The sequence below is a fragment of the Gastrolobium bilobum genome, unplaced genomic scaffold (genome assembly GCF_033153095.1).
Source record: "Gastrolobium bilobum isolate Gb01-03AN ecotype WA unplaced genomic scaffold, APGP_CSIRO_Gbil_v1 utg2530, whole genome shotgun sequence".
Taxonomy (NCBI): domain Eukaryota; kingdom Viridiplantae; phylum Streptophyta; class Magnoliopsida; order Fabales; family Fabaceae; genus Gastrolobium; species Gastrolobium bilobum.
In genome coordinates, this window is record NW_026899712.1 from 464697 (window position 1) to 490878 (window position 26182).

General features: G+C 33.6%; 2 protein-coding genes across 4 annotated transcripts; one reads left to right on the forward strand and one right to left on the reverse strand.

The window, feature by feature from the left end:
* Positions 1-7063: 7063 nt before the first annotated feature.
* Positions 7064-14040, forward strand: LOC133292853 (magnesium/proton exchanger). Of its 3 annotated transcripts, none has more exons than XM_061491329.1 (9): positions 7064-7320; positions 7602-8068; positions 8890-9065; positions 9574-9692; positions 9804-9937; positions 10071-10192; positions 11786-12002; positions 12377-12506; positions 13743-14040. In XM_061491329.1, the coding sequence occupies exons 2-9, from the start codon at positions 7708-7710 to the stop codon at positions 14038-14040; spliced, it is 1557 nt and encodes a 518-aa protein (XP_061347313.1). In that variant the 5' UTR covers positions 7064-7320; positions 7602-7707. The 3 variants fall into 3 exon arrangements, with proteins under 3 accessions (XP_061347313.1, XP_061347315.1, XP_061347314.1); XM_061491331.1 differs by having other exon boundaries at positions 9810-9937; XM_061491330.1 differs by having other exon boundaries at positions 7074-7161.
* A 1636-nt stretch (positions 14041-15676) lies between these two features.
* LOC133292822 (blue-light photoreceptor PHR2) lies at positions 15677-19097 on the reverse strand. Its single transcript, XM_061491276.1, has 4 exons — positions 17947-19097; positions 16986-17217; positions 16794-16893; positions 15677-16100 (listed from the first exon to the last, which is right to left on the reverse strand). Exons 1-4 carry the CDS (start codon positions 18922-18924, stop codon positions 16019-16021), a joined length of 1392 nt encoding a protein of 463 aa, XP_061347260.1. The 5' UTR covers positions 18925-19097; the 3' UTR covers positions 15677-16018.
* Positions 19098-26182: the final 7085 nt, after the last annotated feature.

Here is a 26182-nt window from a genome sequence, read left to right on the forward strand (position 1 = left end):
AAGAGGTTGTAAAGGAAAATAGGTTGTAATTATAACCTTTTCCAAAAATAAAATAAAATGCAATAAAAGCTGAAGCAGTTGTTACTTTTTACATTTAAGTAAACTTTGTAAAAGTGAAATCTATTTTCTTTCCTAGATTGGGTGATCTACCATTGTAATGAATTTTTTTAAAAAAAAATCTAAATAATATATTTTTAAATATAATTTTAATTTAATACAGTACTTTTTTCACTTTTTTTTGGTAAACAGTAAATTTTTCACCTTATTCATGTGGGACTAGTTCCGCAGACGACACCCCACATGCGATATTATATCATATGTTTGAGATTTATTTTGAACAAAAATTGTGATTAATTTCATTAGGTTAGTTCCATGTGCCTCTAATGCAAGATTATTATAAAATTAGTTCAATTAAATCGCGGCTAATTTTTTTTCAAATATACACCAAGGACAACATGTGGCGGGTTTTTTTTTCCAAGTTTTTTTTTTTTAAATTGCATTATAATGGTCGCTTTGCCTTTCTTTACCATTTTTTTTTTAATTTCAACCAACAATCATTCGAAGTTTTGAACAAAAGTTTCTTATGAAGCTTCCTTGTTTTGGAAGTCTCTTCGTTAGTTCACTTAACGAGGAGCACAGGAAGTGCGATAACAAAATAATGAAATATTGAAGGAAAAAATATTTGTTATTTTAAATGATATAATTTGTATTATTTCACTTTTACAAATAGATGAGACTCATATTTTTATTTTTATTTTTTACTTTATCTCTTCTTTTATCTATTTTTTTAATTTAAAATGACATAATTTTATATTTTTTAAAATAATACACATTTTTTCCAATATTGAAATGGTCACTCAAAGGTATCGAAAATATATTGTTGTATTATTTAATTATATCTTGTTAATAATTTAATTAATCAGACAGTGATGTGATGTTTACTTTGGAAATAAATATCTAGCAATGTAACTTAAAAAAAAAAAAAAATCTTGCGTGATTACGAAATTGTGACACGCAAAGAATATATTAGTTTATGACTACTAACCAGGGACAAGTAATAAGAAACTTTTTAAGGTTATATACTTCTTTCTGTTATTGTAGATGGAAAAAAATACAGTAACACTTATTTTTATCAGAATATGAGTTTGGATCTTGATGCATTTTTTTTTTTAGATCAAGATACAAACTCGTATCCTAGTGTTAATAATTTGTTGCAACTTTTCTCATCAGCAGCGAAAGGAGAAGTGACGAACCCATTGTTTTAAGGGAAAAGTATTTCTTCAGTCATCAGAGATAAAATTATCTTCAGTGAATTCAAAACGACGATGTTTTTGGTTATAAGATTAAAAAATTATAATAATAAAGACTAATATAACCCGACAATATATTATAATTATAAAAATACCTTGATTTTCGTTCCAAAACGACATCGTTTTGAGCTCACTGGTCCGATGACTAGAGAAATCCCTTACCTTATTTTAATTAAGACGATTTTTAAAAAACTTTAGACTTAAAATAGCTTAATATCTGATTTTTAGAGTCTGTTTGGCATTTTTTCTTTTTAAGCTAAAAGTTACTTTTAAGTTAAAGTTAAAAAAATTTAAAAATAAAGCAAAAAATTATTTAATAATTATATAAAATTTTAATTTAAAAGTTACTTAAAAGCTATACATTTAAAAAAATTAATACAACTTAAAAAAAGCTCTTTCAAGGAGTTTTTGTCTTTTTTTCTTTATTATAAAAAAGTTCTTTCTATTATAAGAATTTTTATAAAAAATTATTTTATCTAATTTCTACTTATAAGGAAAAATAAGCTAAAAAGACCCTTGAAAAATAAGAACTTATAAATACAATGACGAGAAATGTTCTTACTATTAAAAAAAGCAATTACCAACTCACTATCTATGTAATTATTATTGAATCAACATTTTTTTTTTAGAAATTTTTTAACATTCTCTTTTTCTAATTAAATAAGTAGCTAGTTCACAGTGAATTTTTTTGGTAATATCCCCCTCAAATGCAATAGTCTTTTGAATCATAATCAACTTTTTATGGTATTTACACACATATATAAACAATTTAGGAAAAAGTTTACCAATGTCCATGTGGTTTACTTCAGAATCACTTATGTTCATGTGGTTTTTTCTTATCACATATGTCCCTGTGGTTTGTAAAAGGGTATGTTTTTTATCACATACATTCCTGTGGTTTCTTATTTTTTACAAAGCACAGGGGCATATGTGATAATAAAAAACCACAGAGACATTGGTGAACTTTTCCCAACAATTTAATAATGTAGTTTTTTAACATTAGCGTAACGAGGGACAAGGCCAGTCGCCTCCATGAAATTTCAAATACTGAAAAGATTGATTCTAACTTTGAGAATAAGACGTATACCAATTACCACATATTTAATTTTATTTATTTATCATTTTGTCCCTTTTTTAAACTATTAATTAATTTTTTATCAAAATTATATTTTAATATGTCCCTATTTAACCACGCTGACCACGAGTTACTTGAGTGACTGAGTCAGTGATTCGAATAACTTAAGCAAGTGGACAACTAAAATTTGAATCCACGAATATTTTTTATTCAAATCAAGTTCTAATATCTTGTATATATATAAACGAGAGAATAATTCGTTTACAATTTTTTTTTACAAATTACACTAAGTATGACCGGTCATACTTAGTGTAGTTTGTAAGAGTTTGTAAACAAAAAGTTTGTAAATATAACTTTCCCCATATAAATGAAGGGAAAAAGGTGTGTCATTTTTCAATGACACACCTTACGTCCTTTCACTCTCACAAAGAGGTGAGACTCATATTTTTAAAACTTTTTCCCTCCACTCTCTCCCATCATATATATCTTTCTCTCACTTAAAATGATACAATTTTATATCCTTTAAAATGATACACAATTTTCCTATAAATGAAATTGTGATAGGTGTTTGTGGATCTTTTACAATTGAGGAGGATGATCTTTAATTCAAGGTGTCAAAACATGATTTTCTATTAATTTTTTATATGACTTGTTAAATTGGGTTACTTTTTTTTTTTTTTTTTTTATAATCCACACTTATTATTATTTCATGCACACGCATATTTGGACATCATATATAGATTTGAGGGTCTAAAACAATTGAAAACAATCTCCTTCCGAGCTCTTTATACCTCAAATTAAATTTACTAAATTAAGTTATATATATATATATATATATATATATATATATATATATTTATATATTTATATTTGAGTGGTATTATTTTTAAAAAATTATACACATTTATAAATTTATACACATTTACTTTATCGTTTCCAAACCTATGAAAAAAGCATTTGAGATTTGAGACTATGTGAAAAGAAATAAAAATAAAAAATAAATCTCGTATACTTTTGTATATTTGTATAAGATATTATCTCCTTACTTGAAAACTTATATTCAGGTGAGAACTTTCCTCTTTTGGCGGTGCCTCCACCGAATGAGGTAGGCCAAAAGTGAGACGTATGAAACTTCCTTCTTTTGGGCTGTATCTTGACTTAAGACGTAAAAAAGGACTATATTTGGAAGTTGAACAACAAAATATTGAAAACGCCAAACCATTTTACCAAAAAAAGAAAAAGAAAAAGAAAACGCCAAACCACTAAAATGTTGTATTATTTAATTATAGGGAAATAATTACATCTTGTTTATAATTTAATTAATTAGACAGTGATGTGGATATGCGATGTTAACTTTTAAAATAAATATCTAGCACTGTAACTTAAAAAAAAAAGAGTCTTGCATGATTGTGAAATTGTGATACACAAATAATATATTAGTTAATGACTCTTGGCCGAGGACTAATAATAAGAGTTTTTAAAAGGTATGTTATACTTAGGAGGCTTTTCCAATAACCTTTTAAAAAAAAGTAAACTTAATACAGATTAATACCCCCGACTCTTATTAATACAAGAGGAGTCTTTTTATTATAATCAACTTTTTATTGTATTTGAATATTAAATTTATATAAAAATCATAAGAAAAAGTTTTGCACGGTTAAAAAAATTAATAAATATATTATTTCAAGGAATACTTTTCTAATAAGATATCTTCGTGCCAAGTTCACTCAATTAGTTTGACAGATGTTTTTTGTTTTTTGTTTTAAGTTGACGAATCAAAACCAACGGGTACAAACTCACAAACAGTGATACGATGAGTTTTACAAACAAATACTAAAACAGTGTCAAATGAAAGACCAATTCCGGGGGATTAAAAATATACAAATCCTCAGTATCAACATTTACAAAGAGAAAGTTAGCAAGCTAGTCTGCACAAAAATATCTTTTATGTATATAAGCACCAGCTGAACTCTTTAATCTTTTAGTAAATCATGTTCGTATAAGAGATAATATGTGAGACTCACGCTACACCATTATGAGTGGAATGAAAATGTGGAAGATTTTTTTAACTGTAATGTAGAAGATCTTTTATGAATTGAAAATTGTGTTTGTACATATATCTTGATTGTTAGGATAAAAGTTTAGATTAAGATTGGTTTTTGTTGGTTAAATATGTTTTTTTTGGTCGCACGTCAATTTTGAGTATTTGTATATGGGAGAGAATGATACAAAATTAATGTACAATACAAGTAATTATACCATTTACTTAAATTCTATTGACATAAAAAATATATATATTCTCATGTTTATAATGTTATTAAACTGTATATAGATGTGCAAGTTCTAACATAACTCTATTCACATTAAACAAATTCATATGAAAATATTAAAATTTCTAAAATAGTTTAAAAAATTAATATTATATCTTTTAAAAGGATAAATATTTTTTTCTTTTAATTTTTAGAAATAAAAATCTATTAATTTTTTAATGAAAGTTAATCCTTTTTGTTTATTTGAAATTAAAGTTGATAGTCAGTGTGAAAATGGTTGGAAACGTACTTTTCGCAAATGGGTTTGTTGGTCAACTATGCCTACGTATTAGGGGGGCACACCTCCGCCTCCATATTGGAAATATTTTTTATGTCCAGAACTACCGGATGATCTGGTACTTACTCTCATATCATTAATTTTTTTTTTCTTTTTTACTCTTGTGATTTTTTCTCTTTTTTAATTTTATTCCTCCATTTACACTAAGGACCACCAAAAAAATGGTGGTCCCGGTCCACTATAAATAATCTCCTCTATATTTACTCATCTTCAACATTATTGCATTTTGAAAATTTCAAAAGAAGAAAGAAAGAGAGAAAATTAACTGAGATTCTAATTTAATGATGTTAAAGACAAATAAGCATGTTAGGCATGAAAAAAGATAAGTAGAATATATTATCTTATTTAAGTATGATTCAGTTGTTACTATTTAATCATGATTAATATTTATTTAAAATATAATTCTAAATTTATCGATATTTGACAATGGCCTAATTCAATAAGTTTTATCCCTCCCTCGTGCAAGATCGATCCTACACCCACGTTACGTGGGATTCATTTTATTATTTTGATAATAAATTTAAAGATAAATATTGTTTATGTTGTAAGAAATAATTTTATTTTTAATAAAATTATATGGGACCCGTATGGGCCATCTAAGGAAAAGAAAGACAAAAAAAAGTATGGAGCACGCGCACACACACATATATATTCTTTAATTGCAGTGTAAGACTTATAAGTCTTACTTTTCATCTTAATTATTGATTTTTACCTATCTAACGGTTATAGTTTAGGAAATCATATAAATAAATAAATTATTAATTATACTACAAATAACAACTGTTGATTTTCGCCCATTTAATATTTGTCCTTTTAAATGACATAGAGTTATATTATTTTAAGTGAGAGAAAGACACAAGCAATAGAAATCATTGGAGAGAAAATGAGTATTTTTTTAAAAATTTAAATAAAAAATATTAGGTTGTGTTTTTCTTCACTTAAAATGACACAACTCTGTATCTTTTCAAAGAACAAATACTTTTTCACACACACATATATATATAATTTATTTTTTTTGCAATCAATGTAGATAAATTATCTACATTTAGTCCAAATGATATCATTTTAGGGAAAAAATCAAGATATTTTTATAATTATAATTTATTTTCGAATTATAATAATCTTCCATATTATAATTTTTTTAATTTTTTAACACAAAATAACGTTATTTTGGGAGTTAATATAGATAATTTATTAGAAATATTAAAGCTGCACACACACATATATGATAAAGAAAGAGAGAGAAAAAGAAAATTATAACCATTCAAAGGTGAATCAATTATTATAAGGAGATAAATAAATAAAACGTCATAGTTTTTAAAATGACATAGTTTTAGAGTAGACGGAGATAAATAAATGCTTGAGAAATATTTCTCTCTCTCTATATATATAGATAAATATTTATACAACCACTCTAGATAAGGTTATCTACCGCTATACTTTATAACTGTATACTCTGTGAGTAAATAGTTATAATATTACAGTTATTTTTTTCTCTCTTCAGTCACTTTTCAAAACCTGTCTGCTAATGTGCAGAGAGAAAAAAACAACTTTAATGTTATAATTATATACTCCTGATAGTATATAGCTGCAGAAGGAGGTTATAATTATAAATATACTCCTTGAAGGTGATTTTTGGAAGGAGAGAAAAAAAATAACTTTAATTATGTACTCCGGATAATATATAACTTAAGGTTATAATTTAATCTTTTATATATATATATGAGATAAAATTACCAAAAATACTCATTCCATAAATTGAATAGTTTTTTTTTAGAATGCATCACATGGCTCATTTTGCGTCTTATGTATATAAGTTTTAAAATTAAATTCAGATCACATATTTAAGAAATTTGATATTTTTCTTTAAAATTTACGAATAGTGTCACGTGAAGAAAAATAATGATAACTTTTTATGGTGAGCTGAGAAACAGCTTTATTTAAAAATAATAATTATAGGGCTTTTGCCCTCAAATAATACCCCAATTTTTTTATTTTTATTTTATTTTATAGAAAAGTTAAAAAGAGAAATAGTAAGAGAGAAATTCTCCTTGCAAAAATTGATAGAAAACTTATGGATTACTTTCCGTAACAACGTTCTCTATAAAGCTCCTCCCAAATCCAAATTCTGCTGCATTTCTTTAGGAGTGACAAAAACGGTTATTGCCGGTAAAATGCCCTGCTATCCGCTCCGGTGAATTCAGCTGTCGCCGGTTGATCTTTGATTTTTTCTCTCCGCATTTCAATTCAGTTCCATGATTTCCAACCCGTTTCTTTCTCAATATGCAGTACTAATTCTGGGATTAAAATGCAGAGCCTGCATTTGTGGTATTATTTCAATTTTTTATTTTCTGGCTGAATGTATCAATCATTGTGTGTTCGAATACCAGCTTTTGATTAGTATCGGAAAATAAAATAGATATTAGTTCTTCTGAATCCACTAATTACTCTACTTGAGCGTGTTTAATTGAATGACATGCTGTTCGCTGAATAATTGTTTTTCATACTTTTCTTGTTCCTCCAATTCGAAATGGATCCCGTGTTGTATAAGCATAGATTGTTTCGATCAATTTTCAGTTTGTCTTCTAATAACTGACTTATTTTATCAGGTCGTGTGAATGTTTTCTACTTTTCTGGTGTGATTTCTCATATTTGAACTGCAATTTGGACTGATTGAGACCCTGTTGGTGCTTAGCCAAAAAAAAAGATTGAAAAATGGTTGGGTTTTCCAGTATGCTGGGGCGTGAGAAATGTGAAAGCTACTTCATTTTTAGTGGAGAGACTGCTCTCGGAGAAAATTTTCGGGCATTTTTGTATACCCTTGCCCTTGCCTATTGTTTCATTGGATTATCAGCTATAACAGGCCGCTTCTTCCTATCTATGGAAAATGTGGTCAAGCACACAAGGGAGGTAGTGGAGGTTGATCCTATTACTCAAGCTGAAATTATTAGACATGAAAAAGTTTGGAATTACACAATTGCGGATATTAGTCTGTTGGCCTTTGGAACTAGCTTTCCTCAGATATCATTGGCCACCATTGATGCTATACAGAACATGGGGAATCTGTATGCTGGAGGTTTGTGATTCAAAGCTTTTGCCCTCTTCCTTTCTTATGATAGAATATTTGAATCTAGTTTGATTTGTTTCTCGATTTTCATGTAGTAGTAATTTTTGCCGCAATTTCTCATGTACTTATCCTTTGTCTTTATACTTTGTCACTTGTTACTTACCTTTTACTGCTAAAATTATACTTATCTTAGAGAATTTCTTGACTGGTTTGTTGCTAACAGCCTTAAACTGACTAAAATTATTGAATCTTGCTACCTCAAAATTTGAAAGAAAAAATAAATACTTACATGCGCGCATCATGTTTGCATTTTATGTTACATGAGTTATTTAGCTTATGTTAGAGGTTCTTAATGGAATATTTTAATAAAAAGATTTGTTAAAACAATTCAAATGCAATGAAAAAAGTGAGATGTGCTTTCAAACTATGACTTATGTGCATACAAAAATTGTCTCAAGCTTACTTGCCCCAAGAAACACAAGTTGACATCTTTTATTTGCTTTTATTATAAGACTAAAGAAAGCTGAATGTATCACTAATTTTTCCTCCTACTTTTCTATCTCTGATTTGCATGAAAACATGTTTTGCTACAACATAGTCGCTGCTGGCTAATGTGTGGTTCTCCAAATTTGGTTTCTTTATGCTTGGAAATGCAAAGAGTTGTTACAATGAGTGAGTTGAGTGCGTGCAATGAATTTTTTCCTCTTGAATAATATTTGACGCTGCAGTATCAGTATTTGTTTTATTATGTTTTCCAATTCTTTCTGGTTAGCTGAGGGGCTGAATATCAAGCACTGTTGTAACTCTCAATAACTCTGCTGAATATTCAGGTTTGGGACCTGGAACACTTATTGGTTCTGCAGCGTTTGACCTTTTCCCCATCCACGCTGTTTGTGTAGTAGTTCCAAAAGCAGGAGAGCTGAAAAAGATTGCTGATCTAGGAGTATGGCTGGTGGAGCTGTTTTGGTCATTTTGGGCTTACTTTTGGTTATACATTATTTTGGAGGTAATATTCCAACATTCCTAGGTTTAAAACATCTTAAATTTGTACTGTCTGCATCCTTCTTATCTTTATTTACTCATTTATGGATGTGTGAGAAATATAATCCGAGACTTCTTTCTCACAAGAAGCCAGCTTCACTTAGAAACTGTATTAACCTATGCAAAATTCAGGGAAAGATAGAGTGTGAAAACTACTGAGTATGCTTCTCATTTTCAAGAATGGTAAATGTGGTTCTTAGTTAGGTACTTAAATGGTCAATGTCTATAAGTGCATTTGCGTCTTCTAAGTTGACACTGAATATCCTACACTAGCTCGTGCTAGAATCAGCAAGTCGGGACAATTTTAAGTCACTACTCATACTAGTTTGATAAGTTTAGAAACAATCAAATGTATTTAAAAGTCAACACGTAAGAGATGATGATCTTGTTTAACTATATCATTATTTGCTACTTGTTTGATTTTTTTTTATTTTTTTGTGTGTGTGAAATATTAATCAAGAAGCTCAATGTAGGTATGGACTCCTAATGTGGTGACTCTGTGGGAGGCCTTGTTGACTGTACTGCAGTATGGATTACTACTGACCCATGCTTATGCTCAAGACAAACGTTGGCCCTATATTTCTCTACCTATGTATGTGTTTCTGTTTGTTTGTTTTTATTAGAATTATCCAAAAAGATCAGGATTTTATGAGCCTCTCGAATCTTGTTCTCTTTAGCCTGATGCCTTATTTTATATTTGAAGTGCAAGAGATGAGAGACCAGAGGATTGGGTGCCAGAAGTTCATGAGAAGGTGAAGTGCTCTGAGATAAGTAATGTTAATAAAGAAATTGTGGACACAGTTGATATTTTTTCCATTCATTCAGAAAACCCCACAGGTAGTTTTCCCACCTTAATTTAGTGAAATTTTGCTTTACTTAGCACAACGTTTTCTTCTTTTGAAATAACTTAGCATTAGAAACATTCTCAAATGTCCGGACCATCTTGTATAATTTTTTTTCTAATTTGCAGATCCAAAGTACGAAAGAGTACCTCAAATAGATGATGTTGCTGAAATTTCTGACAAAGCTGAGGAAAAAATGTTGGAGCATTTGCTCACAATTTGGGGAAAGCAATTTGTGGATGCACTGAGGGTACGTTATTGTATGTTGCAAATGCGTCTTTAAGATTAAATGTTGATATCATAGATTCAAGAATAACAAGTTAACAACAACCACAACCGAGCCTTACCCCATTAGTTGGGATTGGCTACATGGATCGTTTGACGCTGTTGGCCTCTTCAAAATCCAAAATTTTAATAAAACTATTTAGGGCAAGATCTTATCATAGATTTATGAACATTGCCAGTAATACTGTTACTAACTTATTATGATTCAGTTAACCAGGTAATTTCTGTGGTTTTATCGATATGGGCTGCTTCTTATAAAAAATGAATTCTCATGTGATAGTACAGTGATCTTCTAATATTTTTCCCGTTGTTTGAACTGGCCATTGAATCGTTTTAATATTATTTAACATATTAAATAATAAATTAACATAAAATTATAAGAAATTAAGTAAAATTTTAAATCAACATAAAAGGACCATATTATATCTTTTAAAAAATTAACAATGGATGTTAAATAATAGCAATCCATGCATTTATGTGTCACAAAAATGTTTTCGGTTGAATAAAAAGTATAAAATAATAATAATAATAATAAAAGCAATTTAAACCGGTTTTGGACCAGTTTCTGATCGTTTGGTTTTTTGGGTTGTTTGGACTGATGACCGGAATGTTTCACCGGTTTTCCGGTCAAACTGATTCATTCCGGTTTTTATAACATTCATTTACCAACATAAATGTCACAAACACACTTTGTAAGATATTGTTAAGTGTGTGTCACGATATATCATTATATTATAATGTGTTCTTGAATGAATACATGATTATTTGCTGTCAATAAACTCACTCTTTTTAACCATAATATTATTGCAAACCAATGGAAAATTATTGCAAATCAAAGAAGCACAAAGAAAACAAGAATAAGCAGGAAAAAATATGATGAGTGGCCTCATGGATTTTAAAGGAAAACTGCAATTTGAAGGTCATGGCTGTCCTTCTGCTCCTGTCTTGATCTCACTCTTATTGTCTTTTTCCATCTGGTAATTCTGTATCATGAGTCCACCTTTCTCGCCAATTTTTATTTTCTGAGTTTGAAATCATATTCTCTCTCTACTTCAATCCTCCACTTCTTCTGTCTCTTACATTCACAAAGGAATGCCAGTATCTCTGTTTACTACCAGTTAAATTTCAGATGGACCAAATTTCCATATAAAGTTAGCTCATGGTTTGCAATGTTTCCAACTTTACTGAGAAATTACAAATGGAATTCCTAACTAGTCAAGCTAAATTTCTTCAGGCAAATCCCTATTGTTACTTCATTTAATCATAAATTGATTTAAACCTTACCCTTATTGAAGTTAGGACTTGTATAGAACGTTGCTTCATGAATTACAGAAAATCAAGAGTTATTCATTGTTAAAAATAAAAGTTGCAAATTTTGGGGCCAGGTTTGGATACAGTGCGATTTACTAGCCTTACATCCTTTAATAATTAGGCACTTTTTAGTAGAGGCACGTTTGTTCGAGATTATGAACATTAATTTACTATTAAATAGTACTCCTGTAGAATTCCAACAATATATCATCAATTTTTTATGACCAGTGTGTAATTTCTTCGACAGTTGGAGAGCCCAGAATCGAAAAAAGTGAACAATGTCTATCTCCGCATGGCTCAAGTTTTCTGGCAATTGCTGTTTTTACCATGGAGATTTCTTTTTGCTTTTGTTCCTCCGTGCCATATTGCTCATGGATGGATCTCTTTCGTTTGCTCTTTGCTTTTCATCAGTGGGATAGCTTACATTGTGACTAAGCTCACAGATCTTATAAGTTGTGTCACAGGTTTTCTTTCTCACTCAGTGATATTCCAGTCCACTTCTTTACAGTTCCTTATAGATCCAAAGTTGTTGTAAAGAACCAATTCAATCCAAAAGCTTAAGCTATTGGGTGAGGTTACATTAATGATTTTATATATCTCAACACGTCCCTTCACACAAGAGCCCACCAGGCTTGAAGGGTAGACAATGCACAGACCCACCTACCTGTGCGAAGAAAGAAATTTCACTTGAAAGAAAGTGGGGGACGGTGAGGATCGAACCTGGTACAGAGAAGCTCTGATACCATGTAAAGAATCAATTCAACCCAAAAGCTTAAGCTATTGGGTGAGGTTACATTAATGATTTTACATATCTCAACAGTTGCCTTTACGTTGACAGGAATAAATGCTTATGTTATAGCATTTACAGCACTAGCCAGTGGAACCTCATGGCCTGATCTTGTTGCAAGCAAGATTGCTGCTGAACGTCAAAAAACTGCAGACTCTGCAATTGCAAACATCACTTGCAGGTTTTCATCACAATATGCATCTCATTCTTGCTTTAGGACTTTCACATGTCATCATTACATCATGGTTTGCCTTAAAGCTTTTCTTGAAGAAGGATATTAGTTGTTAGTAATATTCATGAAATGCAGCTTTTGATTTTTGGTATTTTAGTAGTTTACTCAGACGCTTCTGAAAGGAAGTTACATTCTCAAGTGGTCCAACCCTGCTTTGATTACCTGTTTCTAGCATTTCATATGATTCAAAACAAAATTTGGTCGATATTATTAAATCTATATTCCTAAATATAATAATCATGCAGCTGGTTCATGGAAGTTCATTGAAGTATGTCAGCAAACTATGTATGTATCATTTTAAGTTATAATGTCATCAACAAGAGGACTGAAACGTTAATTGCACAAAAAGATTTATCTTAAGGATGTCCGTTAATTCTAACCCCAAGATGTAGCTTAGTTGGTAAGCAGACTGTAGCTCAAGGGTCGGACCTTGTGACTGATGAAGTCACGAGTTCGATTCCTACGAGAAGCACTTTGGGGCCGGTGGTGAAAACCATTACGCTCCAAGCCATAAAGGGATTAATCTCATCCTATGGGGTGAGGACATCCTGACTTTACTCAAAAAGAAAAAGAAAAAGATGTACGTTAATTCTTGAGAATTATGAACTTAGGTGAAGGAATTATTTACTTATTAATTTGCTGGGAGGATATTTAATTGAATGGCCACAAGGACTACTTGGACCTGAGTTTGGCAATTGAAATTTAAAATATTGTGATCAGTGAGTACATTTTTTGAATGTAAGAGGAATACATTTTTCCATCATGTCAAACTTCCGAATTCAAAATATTAAATACCTATATTCATGACAATCGGTAGTCATTCAATATGTGCATGGAATACCCAATAATCCAGAGGTCTTAGGTCCCCAGTTATATTCTTTATTCACTTGGTCCTGGCAAAGTATTCCAGATATTAGGTATCTTGGTATATAATACCAATATAAAAAAGCCAGTAATGCCTTATTATAACTAAACAATTATTTGCTAGAATTTTAGAATCAAATACCATTATTTCGTAAGATGCTTTTGTTGTTTCATTTTATACCAATCTGAATCCTGTATTTATGAAGCATGGATGAAACTTAAGCTTATTTTAATGGCTTGCCAAATCATTGTTGTTTTTCTGAAGAAGCTTTATAGAGTTGGTTAACTCAAATTAATATGGTTAATTCATTCTCTTTGCAGTAATTCGGTGAATATATACGTTGGCATTGGTGTTCCATGGCTTATTGATACTTTGTACAACTTCATAGCATATAGAGAACCACTTCGGATCCAAAATGCAGGGGGGCTAAGCTTTTCGTTGGTTGTTTTCTTCTCCACTTCTGTTGGGTGTATCTTAGTTTTGGTTCTTAGGCGTCTAATTTTTGGGGCAGAGCTAGGAGGGCCAAGGCTCTGGGCATGGATTACCTTTGCGTTCTTCATGTTGTTGTGGATTATTTTTGTTGTACTATCTTCACTCAAGGTTTCTGGATTCATTTAATATTATATTTAGGAAACAGAGATAGATCAACTTACACTAGTGTAAGAATAATAAATTTTACACCAAATTTATTAAATTTGGTGCAAACCCTTAGCAATATCCTTTGGTGCATTATGTTACCCTGGTGCCCTCTCCCATCATCATTACACCTCTTCCTTCGTAGGGTCAAATCTCTTAGCTTTTATTAGTATTTTTCTTTGTTTTCATATACTACATACTCATATTTTTTAGGTTGGACATTTTCCTTTTTATGATTTACCCACGTAACTGATATTGAATTATCCTTGGTTATGCTTCAATAATAGAAGTGAGTCCTTAGAGAGAAAATTACAACAACAAAGAAAAGTCTTATGACTGGTTTCAGGTGAGTTCGGTCTTTATTTCATTGATGCTCGTTGGTTAGGACCTGAAACATTTATGAATGACACTTTCTTCTAAATTACATTCAAATAGTGGCATACAAAACACTGACCAAATGATGATAGCTCAGTTGACTTCAGGGAACTAAACAAATGGAGGTGAGAGCATGTGTTCGATCATCTTCAATATCATTTTCGAGAAGAGTTTAAAATCTTAATTCCGAGATCTGCCTCGAATCAGACTAGTCGCGAAGTGATGAATCGATTAGAATATCTAAAAAGAAACACTAATTTTCTATCGGAGATAAAAGTTCGTCACATGTACCAAAAAAAAAAAAAAGTTCGTCATTCCCCAATGATCATAATCATAGTGATAATATGGGGAACATGTTTAGAAAGTCAATTGCAACCAAAATGGTGTTTGTCCTATACTTCTATCCGCTGTACGAGCCCCTCCCCAAGGTGAGAGTGAGCACATACCATCAGCAACATAAGTATTCTTGGGTTTAAAGAGAAAAAAAAGGTGCACTGGTATGTGCAAAATCTATTCATTCTATTTCATATTTATTGTTTCTAGCTTGTTGCACGCCTAACAAACAAAGGAGATTGGAAGGTCGATTTACCACGTCGGCACAAAAATTGGATTACAAATTAGTGGTTTGATTTGCGTGGAGATAAGAGTTTATACTTTATACTATTAATCAAATCATGGACATATGAACATGTTCACAAAGTTATAATTACACTTAAACAGAAAATGAAATGACCAACCTACCTACATATCCGCCTCTGTTTAAATAACTGAATTCTTGTTTTTTTGGAGAGGGGTATTAACGACATAATATGAGAGGAAATGAAATTGATTATAGAAAAGTTAGGTGGCAACATGATTAAGATTAAAAATAAGTAGAACCGAGTTCGGCAAAACTTTATATGGATCTAGTTTTTTGTCATTTTCATCCTAAGCATTGGATTTCATATTGCCACTGCCCACTGGATATTAGGGTAGTTCTCAAAGTAAATTCATATTCATTAAAATTAATAACTTTCATATGATTAACTTAGTACTAAAATCTCTCTAAAGTTTGATCAAATAGTGAGTATAATTCTTACTTTCATAACTAAAATAAATAATTGGGAAAGCATAGTTCATCTTACCTCCATCGTAACACCATCCATTTACATATGATTAATTTAGTACTAAAATAATAAGCATAATTCTCGCATACTTACCTCCTTTATTCTTCATAACTAAATTAAATGAATATTTACCCATTCTTGATATTATTAGAAAATATAGATACCACAGTAGCACCATCAATTTTTAAATTTCAAAATTCTCCCAAAATACCATTATTGATGACAGACATGAATTTTGGACTCTTATCTACTCAGAAATGATACCCGATGGAGTCGACATGCCATTTTACGACGACTAACACTTGCCTTCCAGAAAATAACACAAAGTTTCCAAATTAAAATAATGTATTTGGCAGTTACAACAGAACTTCAGAAGGGGAACCAAATCTTGTTCATCCAGCACCCTACTACCCAATCTGCACAGGGAAGCAATCCACATCCCAAAACAAACTTTCTTATGCTCCACTAGAACTTCTAGCTTAAGCAAGTGCACCCGTACATGCAGTGGCTGGAGCACCTTCCAGCTGTTTCTTTGCAGAACTGTATTTTTTGGTAATAAACCTGCACAAATCAACGACATAAAAAATTCACAAATCATACACGGTAAACACCCATATTATTGTCAGGAATATTATCTATATATATATTTTTTGCCAACAAATGACACAGCAATAAATGTTATTTAGAATATTATGACTTTCTATGAAAACAAAAATGATAACAGAAAAGAGAAAGTGCGATCATTATGAAGTGTTCTCGAAGCATGCTCATTATGAGTCAAATAGGAAACTTGCATTAGAAATATTGTGTTTTCCATGATTTAGAGAACCACAAGGCCACCAAATGATGGTAGCTCAGTTGGTGTAAGGAAACTAAGCATGTGAAGATAAGAGCATGTGTTTGATCCTCCCCAGTACCGTATTTGGGAGGAGTTTAAAGCCTTAATCCCGGGACCTGTCCCAAATCGGACTAGTCGTAAAGCAATGAACCGATTGAAATATCTCCAAAAAAAAAGAGAACCACAAGTCCCCCAAGTTTCGTATTTTTGCAATAGGAAAAGAAAATGGTTGCGTACTTTTTGAAAGAAAGTTAGATAAAAATAACACTTTCATCACAAATTTGTAACTTTCTGTTTAGAAAATAAATAAATAAATTCCCGTGCTGGTGCACTGGCCATTTCCATATATCCCATGACAAAAGAGTAACAGTAACGTTTCAAATAAGGTCAAAAGATCTGTACAGAAAAATAGTTACCTAAAGAAGTCCCTCCAAAGCAACTCAAACATCAACCAATTTGTTCCAGTTTTGGATGAGCCGCTGCCACCATTGCTTCGGTTTGATGAAGCAGAAACCGCTCTATCAAAGTTATATAATTCATCAGTAAGGATATGCCCTATTCATAGCAAAAATATTAATACTATTAAACAGAAGAACATATCGGAGCACACCTGCTGGCAGTCTTCTTTAGCTCATCAAACATTGTGCGAGGGGAGAGGCATCCCATTGCCAACCATGGAGAAATTTTGCAGGAGAAGTTGGCACCATATATACTATCTTGTGTTCCATCCTTAAAACCTTTGTGAGGTTGAGCTTCGCTCTCAGCTGCAAATCTTTTGAGCCTCTGCAGTGCTTCAGTCTCCCCTCCTACCATAGAAGTATTAGCCGCTGGCTTCCCAACCTGCTCAATGATCACAACGAGTATAGATTATTGATGATAATACTTCAATAGTTTGACACAAGAATGCTGAGCAAAGATGGATATCAGCATAAATGCCAAAGCAGACATAGTTTAAAAATATTAAGTAGGGGTGGAAATGTTCAGTAAAACTCAAAAAGATAAAAAATAAAAAATAAAAAATAAAGCAGTATCAAAACTCAGATAGCAATAGTGTGCAGCAGAGGTAAGCAAGTGTAATCTTGGCAGTTCTTAATCTAATCCTACATTTCATGAACACATTCACTCAGACATATTCAAACCAAAATAGTATCATCTCTCAACCAGAACAACCATTTTGAATGCCAAACTTTTTACAGCACCTAAAAAGCCACTATTTTTTTGAAGATCCAGAACTACTTCACGCCTCCCTCTATTTAACAGAATTCTATAATACTCATTCATTTCTGAGCCAAGATCCTGTTAACTGAAAGATAATTAGTATTAGGGGAACTCAAAGATGACAAATCAGTGTCAAGTTCAACCAAATAATTGAACCAAACATTCCATCACTCATCTAGATTTACAACAATATCGCATGCCAATGTAGCATAAAGTTAAACCGCATACAGGGAAATAAAGTAATCCGTACGCCAGAAAACAACACAGAAAAACCACAACATTATTAAAATCAAAGCAGTTAATTAATAAAATATTAACATAAAACGGAAAAAAAAAAAAAACCAAATAAACCTGTGACATTGTGGAAGATGGATTAAGGCCAAGGTCCATTAAGGAGGGAATATCCCCAGGCTCAACATCTCCACGAGAAGGCAATCCCTTAAGCTGATCCAATGCTTCAAATGTCTTCCTTATCTCCAATTTCTGAACTTTTTCCCTAAACCCTCCATAATTAGAAGGCATATCCTCCAAATTAAAAGGCAAATCATCAACATGGTACAAAGTACTCCCCCAAAAGTACTTCACCTCCACATTCTCCTCTTTCATCGCCGCCTCCACCCTCTCCTCCGCCTTCACCTCATCGTGTGAAACCTCTCTGTGAGCATACACAGCATCTGCTCCAACGGCCTTCGCCAATTCAACCAACACAGTCTCTGGCTTCCCAACCCTCACCACAAGATCAGACCCTCTTGCCTGAAGGTTCTTCCTAAGGTCCGAAACCGATTCGATGAGGAACGTGGCACGGTAAGGACCCGTTTTATCAAACCCGGATGAGGATTTCCCGTAATCCACAGGGTCGAAGCAGTAAACGGGTAAAACCGAAACGGATTCGTTGTTTGCTTTGTCGAGGCATTCGTTATCGTGGACACGCAGGTCGTTGCGGAACCAGAGGATCGAGGCTCGGCGAATGGCAGCGCCGTTGGAAGGATCTAGAGGGCGGTGAGGACCCAAGTTGAGTGGGGTTTGAAGAGGGTTTGCGGAGATGGTGGATTTGAAGGAGGTTTTGGAAGGAGAATGTGAGGGTGAAGAGGTTGAAAGTGAAAGGTGTGTGAGAGATGAGGCCTGGGTTGGGACCTTCACCTTATTGGGTTGTGGTGGAGACAATAAAGACGGGATTTTGGGTTGGACGAAGAAGTGGGATTGGAGAATGGTGGAGAGAGAAAGGGAGAGTGAGGCCACCGCGAATGGAGGTTCCGACGGCGGTGTGGGAAGTGGGTTTTGGTCACCGTTCTCTGTTGATGGCGTTTGGTTATTGGAAATGGAATCCATTTTGGGGTTTGGTTTGATGAAGTTGAATGAGAGGATAACCTAAATGTGTTAAGGTGAGCTGGGGTTATCTAGTACCTACCCCTGTTTCTGGTTGGGTTGTGATGTTCATTCAGATAGTGTCATTGGTAGGTAAGGTAAGGTACTAGACTTTTTCTCTGCCTCTGTGGTTTGGATTGTCGCAACTCGCAATCTTCACGGTTTTTATGTGTGTTTTGTTTTGTATCTGAATTTGACTGTGCTCTGTAATTTTTTAGGCTTTGGAGGTTATCCCCCAATGGCCAATGGTACCACCTAACTCTTTTTTTCCTACTAGCATTTCAACTTTCTTAGCTTTCGGTCTAATACAAGTGCTTGTTATATTTATTTATTTTTCCCTGATAAATCACACATATTTTTGAGGTAATTTTTTTTTTAAAAATGATATTGATAAGAATCAAAAATATACTTTCACTCTTATTTACTCCACTCCTATACATTATCAGAGATACCATCATTTGATCTAATTCTTCGTTCTTCAATTATGTACAAATGAAATTTTGTAAAAGTATGAAATTCATAAATTTCCCCCTCACCAACAAACATGGATTTACATTACACGTGTGGGCCAACACAATATATAAAACAAACGAAAAAACTAGGTGCGCGCGCATTATGTATAGAAGAAATTCTTATATACTTGCGATTTATAACTTTTTTCTTTTGTTAAGAATTTGAATTATTATTTGATGTTTATAAAAAGAAAAATGATATCTTTTCACATAAGATAATTTTTCTTATGTTCTTTCATTTAAATTTTTGCACTCCATTTTTTTTTTTTTTATAATGGTGAGATTGACCCATTTTTTCTCTCCAATATAAAATGATTATTTTATGTAAAAAGAGAGTAATAAAACACTTACAAAAAAATATTTTATAAATATGAATTTTTTTTATCTTGATCTTTGCAATCTTTTATATTTTTAAATAATAATTTAAGTGTTAAGGTATTTAAGAATTCGTATTATAAAAAGTTACTCTTACATACACACCGCGAGAGGAAAGGACAGCTAACACCACATATAAATACAGCTTCAACTCAAGTCTCAGGATAACTGGTGAAAGTGAAAGTTAGAGATGAAGATCCCTGTTCCATAGTTAATGGTTTTTGCGCATGCACCAGCCTTTGTTTATAGTAAATAATCTATTAGGAATATAAGTTTTTTATTGTATTTTTATTTCTTAGCTTCTAGAATGTAGTAGCTGTAGCTGACGTGTATAGTGTTGTGCACCATTCTATTAGAGTTGCTGATTCATTCATTCTGTTAGGATTTCTTAGCTGAGTTTGTTATTTTAAGCTTTTAGAATTTTTTCCTTCGTTGTATAAAATTGGTGCTTTGTATACTGTTCAGATTATCAATGAATATACAAATATTCTTCCAATCTTTCTTCTCTGCAATTTATTCATTGTAATATGGTATCAGATTAAAGAAATTTTTCCTCATGGCTAGAGGCAAGAACCCTGCTGCTACGGGTTCTGATTCCTCTGCCGATGATTCCTCCAGTCCTTTCTTTCTTCATTCTGCTGACCACCCTGGTCTTGTTCTAGTTGCTCATCCTCTTTCTGGGGCCAACTATCATACATGGCGTCGTTCCATGATCATGGCCCTCCAAGCCAAGAACAAGTATCATTTTGTTGATGGATCCTTATCTCCTCCTTCTACTGATGATTTACTTTACTCTTCCTGGGTTCGTTGCAACAGCATGGTTTCATCTTGGATTTTTCATGCTGTTGATCGCGATATTGCTGACAGTCTTCTCTATATCCCCACCGCTAGTGGCATTTGGACAGATCTCCGTGATCGATTTGAGCAAAGCAATGCTCCTCGCATTTTTCAATTGAAATCTCAACTTGCTGCTCTTCGACAAGGACCTCTGGATGTCAGCGCTTATTTTACTTGGTTGAAAACTCTTTGGGATGGCCTTCGTGAGTTTCAACCGGTCCCAACCTGTAATTGCGGTGGCATTCGCACATTCAACCAGTACCAGGAGCAAGATTCCTCCATTCAATTCCTCATGGGACTGAACGAATCTTATGCTGCAACCAGGGCTCAAATTCTTCTCATGGAACCGCTTCCTTCCCTCAGCCGGGTTTTCTCATTAGTTGTCCAGGAAGAACGCCAACGTTCCATCATGCCGACATCATTTCCTGTTTCTGATCTTCAGCTCCTTCCTGCTGTGAATGCCACCACCGGACCGTCCAGACCTCGCCGTGATCGTCCTTTTTGCACCCATTGTTCCCAGCAAGGCCACACCATCGAGAAGTGCTTCAAGCTGCACGGCTTTCCGCCTGGGTACAGAGGCCGCACCAAGCCCATGGACAATCCAACCCATCTGAATCAAGCCCATTTGTCTGCTGCCACTTTCCCCCATAATGGGCCTTTTACACCTCAGCCCAATCCATCTAATCCCCTCACTCTCACTCCTGATCAGCTTTCCCAAATATGTTCCCTGATTTCCACCCACATCTCACCGACAACGAGATCCCCATCTGCATCCTCTGACCATGATTCTTCATCTCCATCTGTTGCCAATATTACTGGTATTTCTTCTACTCTTTCTCGTTCCTCTTGGATTTTGGACACCGGGGCTACCCATCATGTATGCTGTAATCTTTATTTTTTTACTTCCACAAAATTAATTTCTAATTTTTTCGTTTCCCTTCCTGATGGTACCACCATTACTGTACCTCGTGTAGGTTATGTTTCTTTTCAAGGTTTTACCCTTTTTCCAGTTTTGTTTGTTCCCAAATTTCACTATAATCTCCTGTCTGTTAGTGCTTTGTCTGCTGCTCTTGGTGTATCTGTCACTTTTTCTGCTTCATCGTGTGTTTTGCAGGATCCTTCGAACTCCCACATGATTGGGACTGCTGATCGTATTGGAAATCTCTATGTTCTTCGTGAGTCTCCTCACGTTTTTGCTTCTGCATGTGCTGTTGAAGCTACCTTTTCCCTTTGGCATACCCGCCTCGGTCATCCTTCTTCCAACCGTCTATCCCTTTTGAAGTCTTTTTTAAATTTGCCAGTTGTTTCAACTCATTGTAATTCATCTTGTACTGTTTGTCCTCTTTCTAAACAGAGGCGTTTATCTTTCCCTTCTCATAACAATTTGTCAGAATCTACTTTTGATTTAATACATCTGGATGTCTGGGGTCCTTTTTCACATTTGTCCATTGAAGGTTTTCGTTATTTTTTAACGATTGTTGATGATTGTAGTCGATACACATGGGTTTATTTTCTGCGTTCAAAGTCTGATGTTGTCAATATATTTCCTGAATTTTACTCTCTTGTTCTCACACAATTTAACAAGAAAATAAAATCTGTGCGCTCTGATAATGCTCCTGAGTTTAATTTTGACTCATTTTTTCGCACCAATGGCATCATTTCTTTTCATTCTTGTGTTGATCGCCCACAACAAAACTCTGTTGTTGAGCGAAAACACCAGCATATTTTAAATGTTGCTCGGTCTTTACTTTTTCAGTCTAATATCCCTTTGATTTATTGGTCTGATTGCATTCATACGTCTGTGTATCTCATAAATCGTCTCCCATGTCCCATTCTTCAAAACAAGTCTCTTTTTCAAGTTCTTTTCAGTAAGGATCCATCTTACTCTCATCTCAGGTCATTTGGTTGTCTCTGTTTTGCATCCACTCTACCCAAGGATAGACATAAATTCTCTCCAAGGGTTGTTCCTGTGATTTTTCTTGGGTACCGGTTACAAAGCCTACAAAGTTTTGGATCCTGCCACAAATAAGGTTCTTATCACTAGAGATCTTGTTTTTCATGAAGCTTCTAAAAATCCTCACTGGCAGCAGGCCATGAAACTTGAATTGGATGCTTTGGAATCAAATGGTACTTGGTCCCTTGTCCCTTTACCCCATGGTAAGAGGGCTATTGGCTGTAAATGGGTTTATAAATGCAAACTTCATGCGGATGGTACTTTGGAAAGGTACAAGGCTTGTTTGGTTGCCCAAGGTTTCACCCAACAAGAGGGCATAGATTTTTTTGAGACTTTTTCTCCAGTGGCTAAGATTGGCTCTGTCAGAATTTTACTTGCCTTGGCTGCAATTTCGGGTTGGGCTCTCCATCATCTGGACATCAACAATGCTTTCCTTCATGGAGAGCTTTCAGAGGAAGTTTACATGCGGCCTCCACTTGGCTTTCATCGTGAAGGGGAGTCTTCATCTTCCACTTTGGTTTGTAAGTTACACAAGTCTATTTATGGTCTAAAACAAGCATCCAGACAATGGTTTTTGAAATTCTCCTCTGTTTTAATTTCACATGGTTTTAAACAGTCAACAGCTGATTCTTCTTTGTTTGTTAAAACACAAGATGGAAATTTTTTTGCTCTTTTGGTGTATGTCGATGACATCATTGTGGCTGGTAATGATGGGGCCAAAATTGATGATCTGAAGTTTCTCCTAAATCAGTATTTTAAGCTTAAGGATCTTGGAGAATTAAAATTTTTCCTTGGTATTGAAGTAGCAAGGAATTCTAAAGGAATATCACTAAATCAAAGAGGTTATGCTTTGAAGATCTTGTCTGATTCTGGTTTTATGGGCTGCAAACCAAGATCTACACCTATGGAACCTAATGGAAAGCTCTCCTTAGAAGAAGGGAAATTATTAGATGACCCAACATCATATAGAAGGTTAATTGGCAGATTATTATACTTGACAATCACTAGGCCAGACATCTGTTTCATTGTCAACAAATTAAGCCAATTCCTTGCTTATCCCAGGGAGCCACACATGCAGGCTGCAAACGGACTACTGCAGTACATTAAAGGAACAGTTGGACAGGGGCTGTTCTATGGCTCTGAAAATATTGTGAAACTCAAGGCATTTGCGGATTCAGATTGGGCATCATGCCCTGATACAAGGAAGTCTGTCATGGGTTATGCAGTATTCATTGGAGAATCCTTGGTGTCATGGAGGTCTAAGAAACAAGCTACAATTTCAAGATCTTCTGCAGAAGCAGAATATGGAGCAATGGCCAATGTTTGCTGTGAGTTAACTTGGATTAATTCTTTACTGGATGATTTGAATTTGAAACATGAAAAACCTGATTTGCTGTTTTGTGACAATAAGGCTGCTTTACACATAGCAGAAAATTCTGTTTTTCATGAAAGGACAAAACGCATTGAAATTGATTGTCATTTGGTAAGGGAGAAGGTTCTCAAAGGTGATGTTAAGACTCTCCATGTTAGCACACAAAGTCAATTGGCAGATATATTGACAAAGCCTCTTTTTCCTGCACAATTTAGTGTTCTCCTTTCCAAGATGGGAATTTCAAATATTTATTCTCCATCTTGAAGGGGAGTATTAGGAATATAAGTTTTTTATTGTATTTTTATTTCTTAGCTTCTAGAATGTAGTAGCTGTAGCTGACGTGTATAGTGCTGTGCACCATTCTGTTAGAGTTGCTGATTCATTCATTCTGTTAGGATTTCTTAGCTGAGTTTGTTATTTTAAGCTTCTAGAATTTTTTCATTCGTTGTATAAAATAGGTGCTTTGTATACTGTTCAGATTATCAATGAATATACAAATATTCTTCCAATCTTTCTTCTCTGCAATTTATTCATTGTAATATGATCAATATGCGGCCTCCTCCACTGAGATGCAACTCCAAGAGATCAACATTCTATGTGTCTGCAGTGAAACATAGCGACAACAACATTGATAATGGCCTTATACTACTTGCTGCCACTCCTCCCTTTCCCTTAGTTACATACTATCGAGCATTTCAATGAAGCTGGTGAACGCTTGTAACTTATGTATATTAGGTGCTTGAGTTTCGTTTCAGAGAATGAGTCAAAGAGATGCTTGAGTTGGCTCACTGGGTGGAGTAGCATAGCTCGTTGGTTATGAGCTAGCTGTCACTTCCTTTATAATGCATACTGATCTGGATAAAATATGATAGGCCCATCAAAGGCCAAAATCCATAAGAGCAAGGCCCAAACCCACAAGGTCCAGATTGGGGCGCGATGTCTCCTATCGCGCATCAGAGGGCGCGATGTTATCATCGCGCCTGAACCAACTTTCGACATAATTTCAGAGATAAAGAAGCAGTCACAGGAATTAATAAAGATCCACCGCGCCACTGAACAAATAAACAGAAGACAGCACCAGCTTGCCACCACTCTACCAAGATAGCATGACATAATGAGATAAGGTTATGGAAGCACTAGCCATATTGATGGACTTAAGCAGGTATTTGCTGATTGCATTGCATATATATATATATATATATATATATATATATATATTTATGAGAAATTTGTGCTGTTTTTCTTTTACTGTATATTTTGATAGGGTTGTTCTTCTCATTGTAGGTAGATTTGTTAACAGATGGCAACTTCAACCATAATGTTTAACATATCCCTGGAAAAGATATTTAAAACAGCAACTGAGAAGTTTGAAGGTGACATCATGTGACTAAATAATTGTGATATTTTAACTTTAAAGTATGTAGTACCATTGCCAAAATAAAATATCCTTTGAACAAAGTTGATTATAGAGACAATGGAGAGAGTGGGAAACTTAGTGATTATACAGACGCATACAAGGTTTCTGCACAGTGGAAAGACCGAAAAAAAAGGATAGAATAAATTAGTTTTGAACCGAGGTTATATGGTTTGAAGAGAAATGAGTTACATTTTATAAACTCCAGAAAACCAAGATACCTCACAAAATCTGTAAATAAGGCTTGTAGGGTATTTTTCATGCTGATCTTTCAATATTATTTTTCTTCCAGTTTCTTTTTGTGTACGTGCATGTGTGTATTTGGTGGAGTTAAAAAACGAAGGTAGATATAAATTTGTGTTTCATTCTAGCTTCAGGTGTTGGTGCTAAGATTCCCAAAAGTTACTTATTCTTAGATCACATTCCATTGGTATCATCTGATATAAATCAAGGTTTGCAATTTAGAGGATATAATGGCAATAGGCCAAGTGTACAGGTGATTAAGTTTATAATTCTTTCCCATTACTGAACAATTGAATTCACACAAAGATGGTGTATATGAGAGGAAGATGGGGCTCATTGCTTGAGCAGTGAGGAAGTCATATGAGTTTATTCGTACAGGGGTTGACAAAAAAAATTTATTTATTGTAATTTAATTAAATAATTACATATTTATTACAGTTTTGGAAATAATTACGGATCTATTGCACGATGTGACACTTTTTTTGGGCGTCACATGTGACGCCTCATTTAGGCGT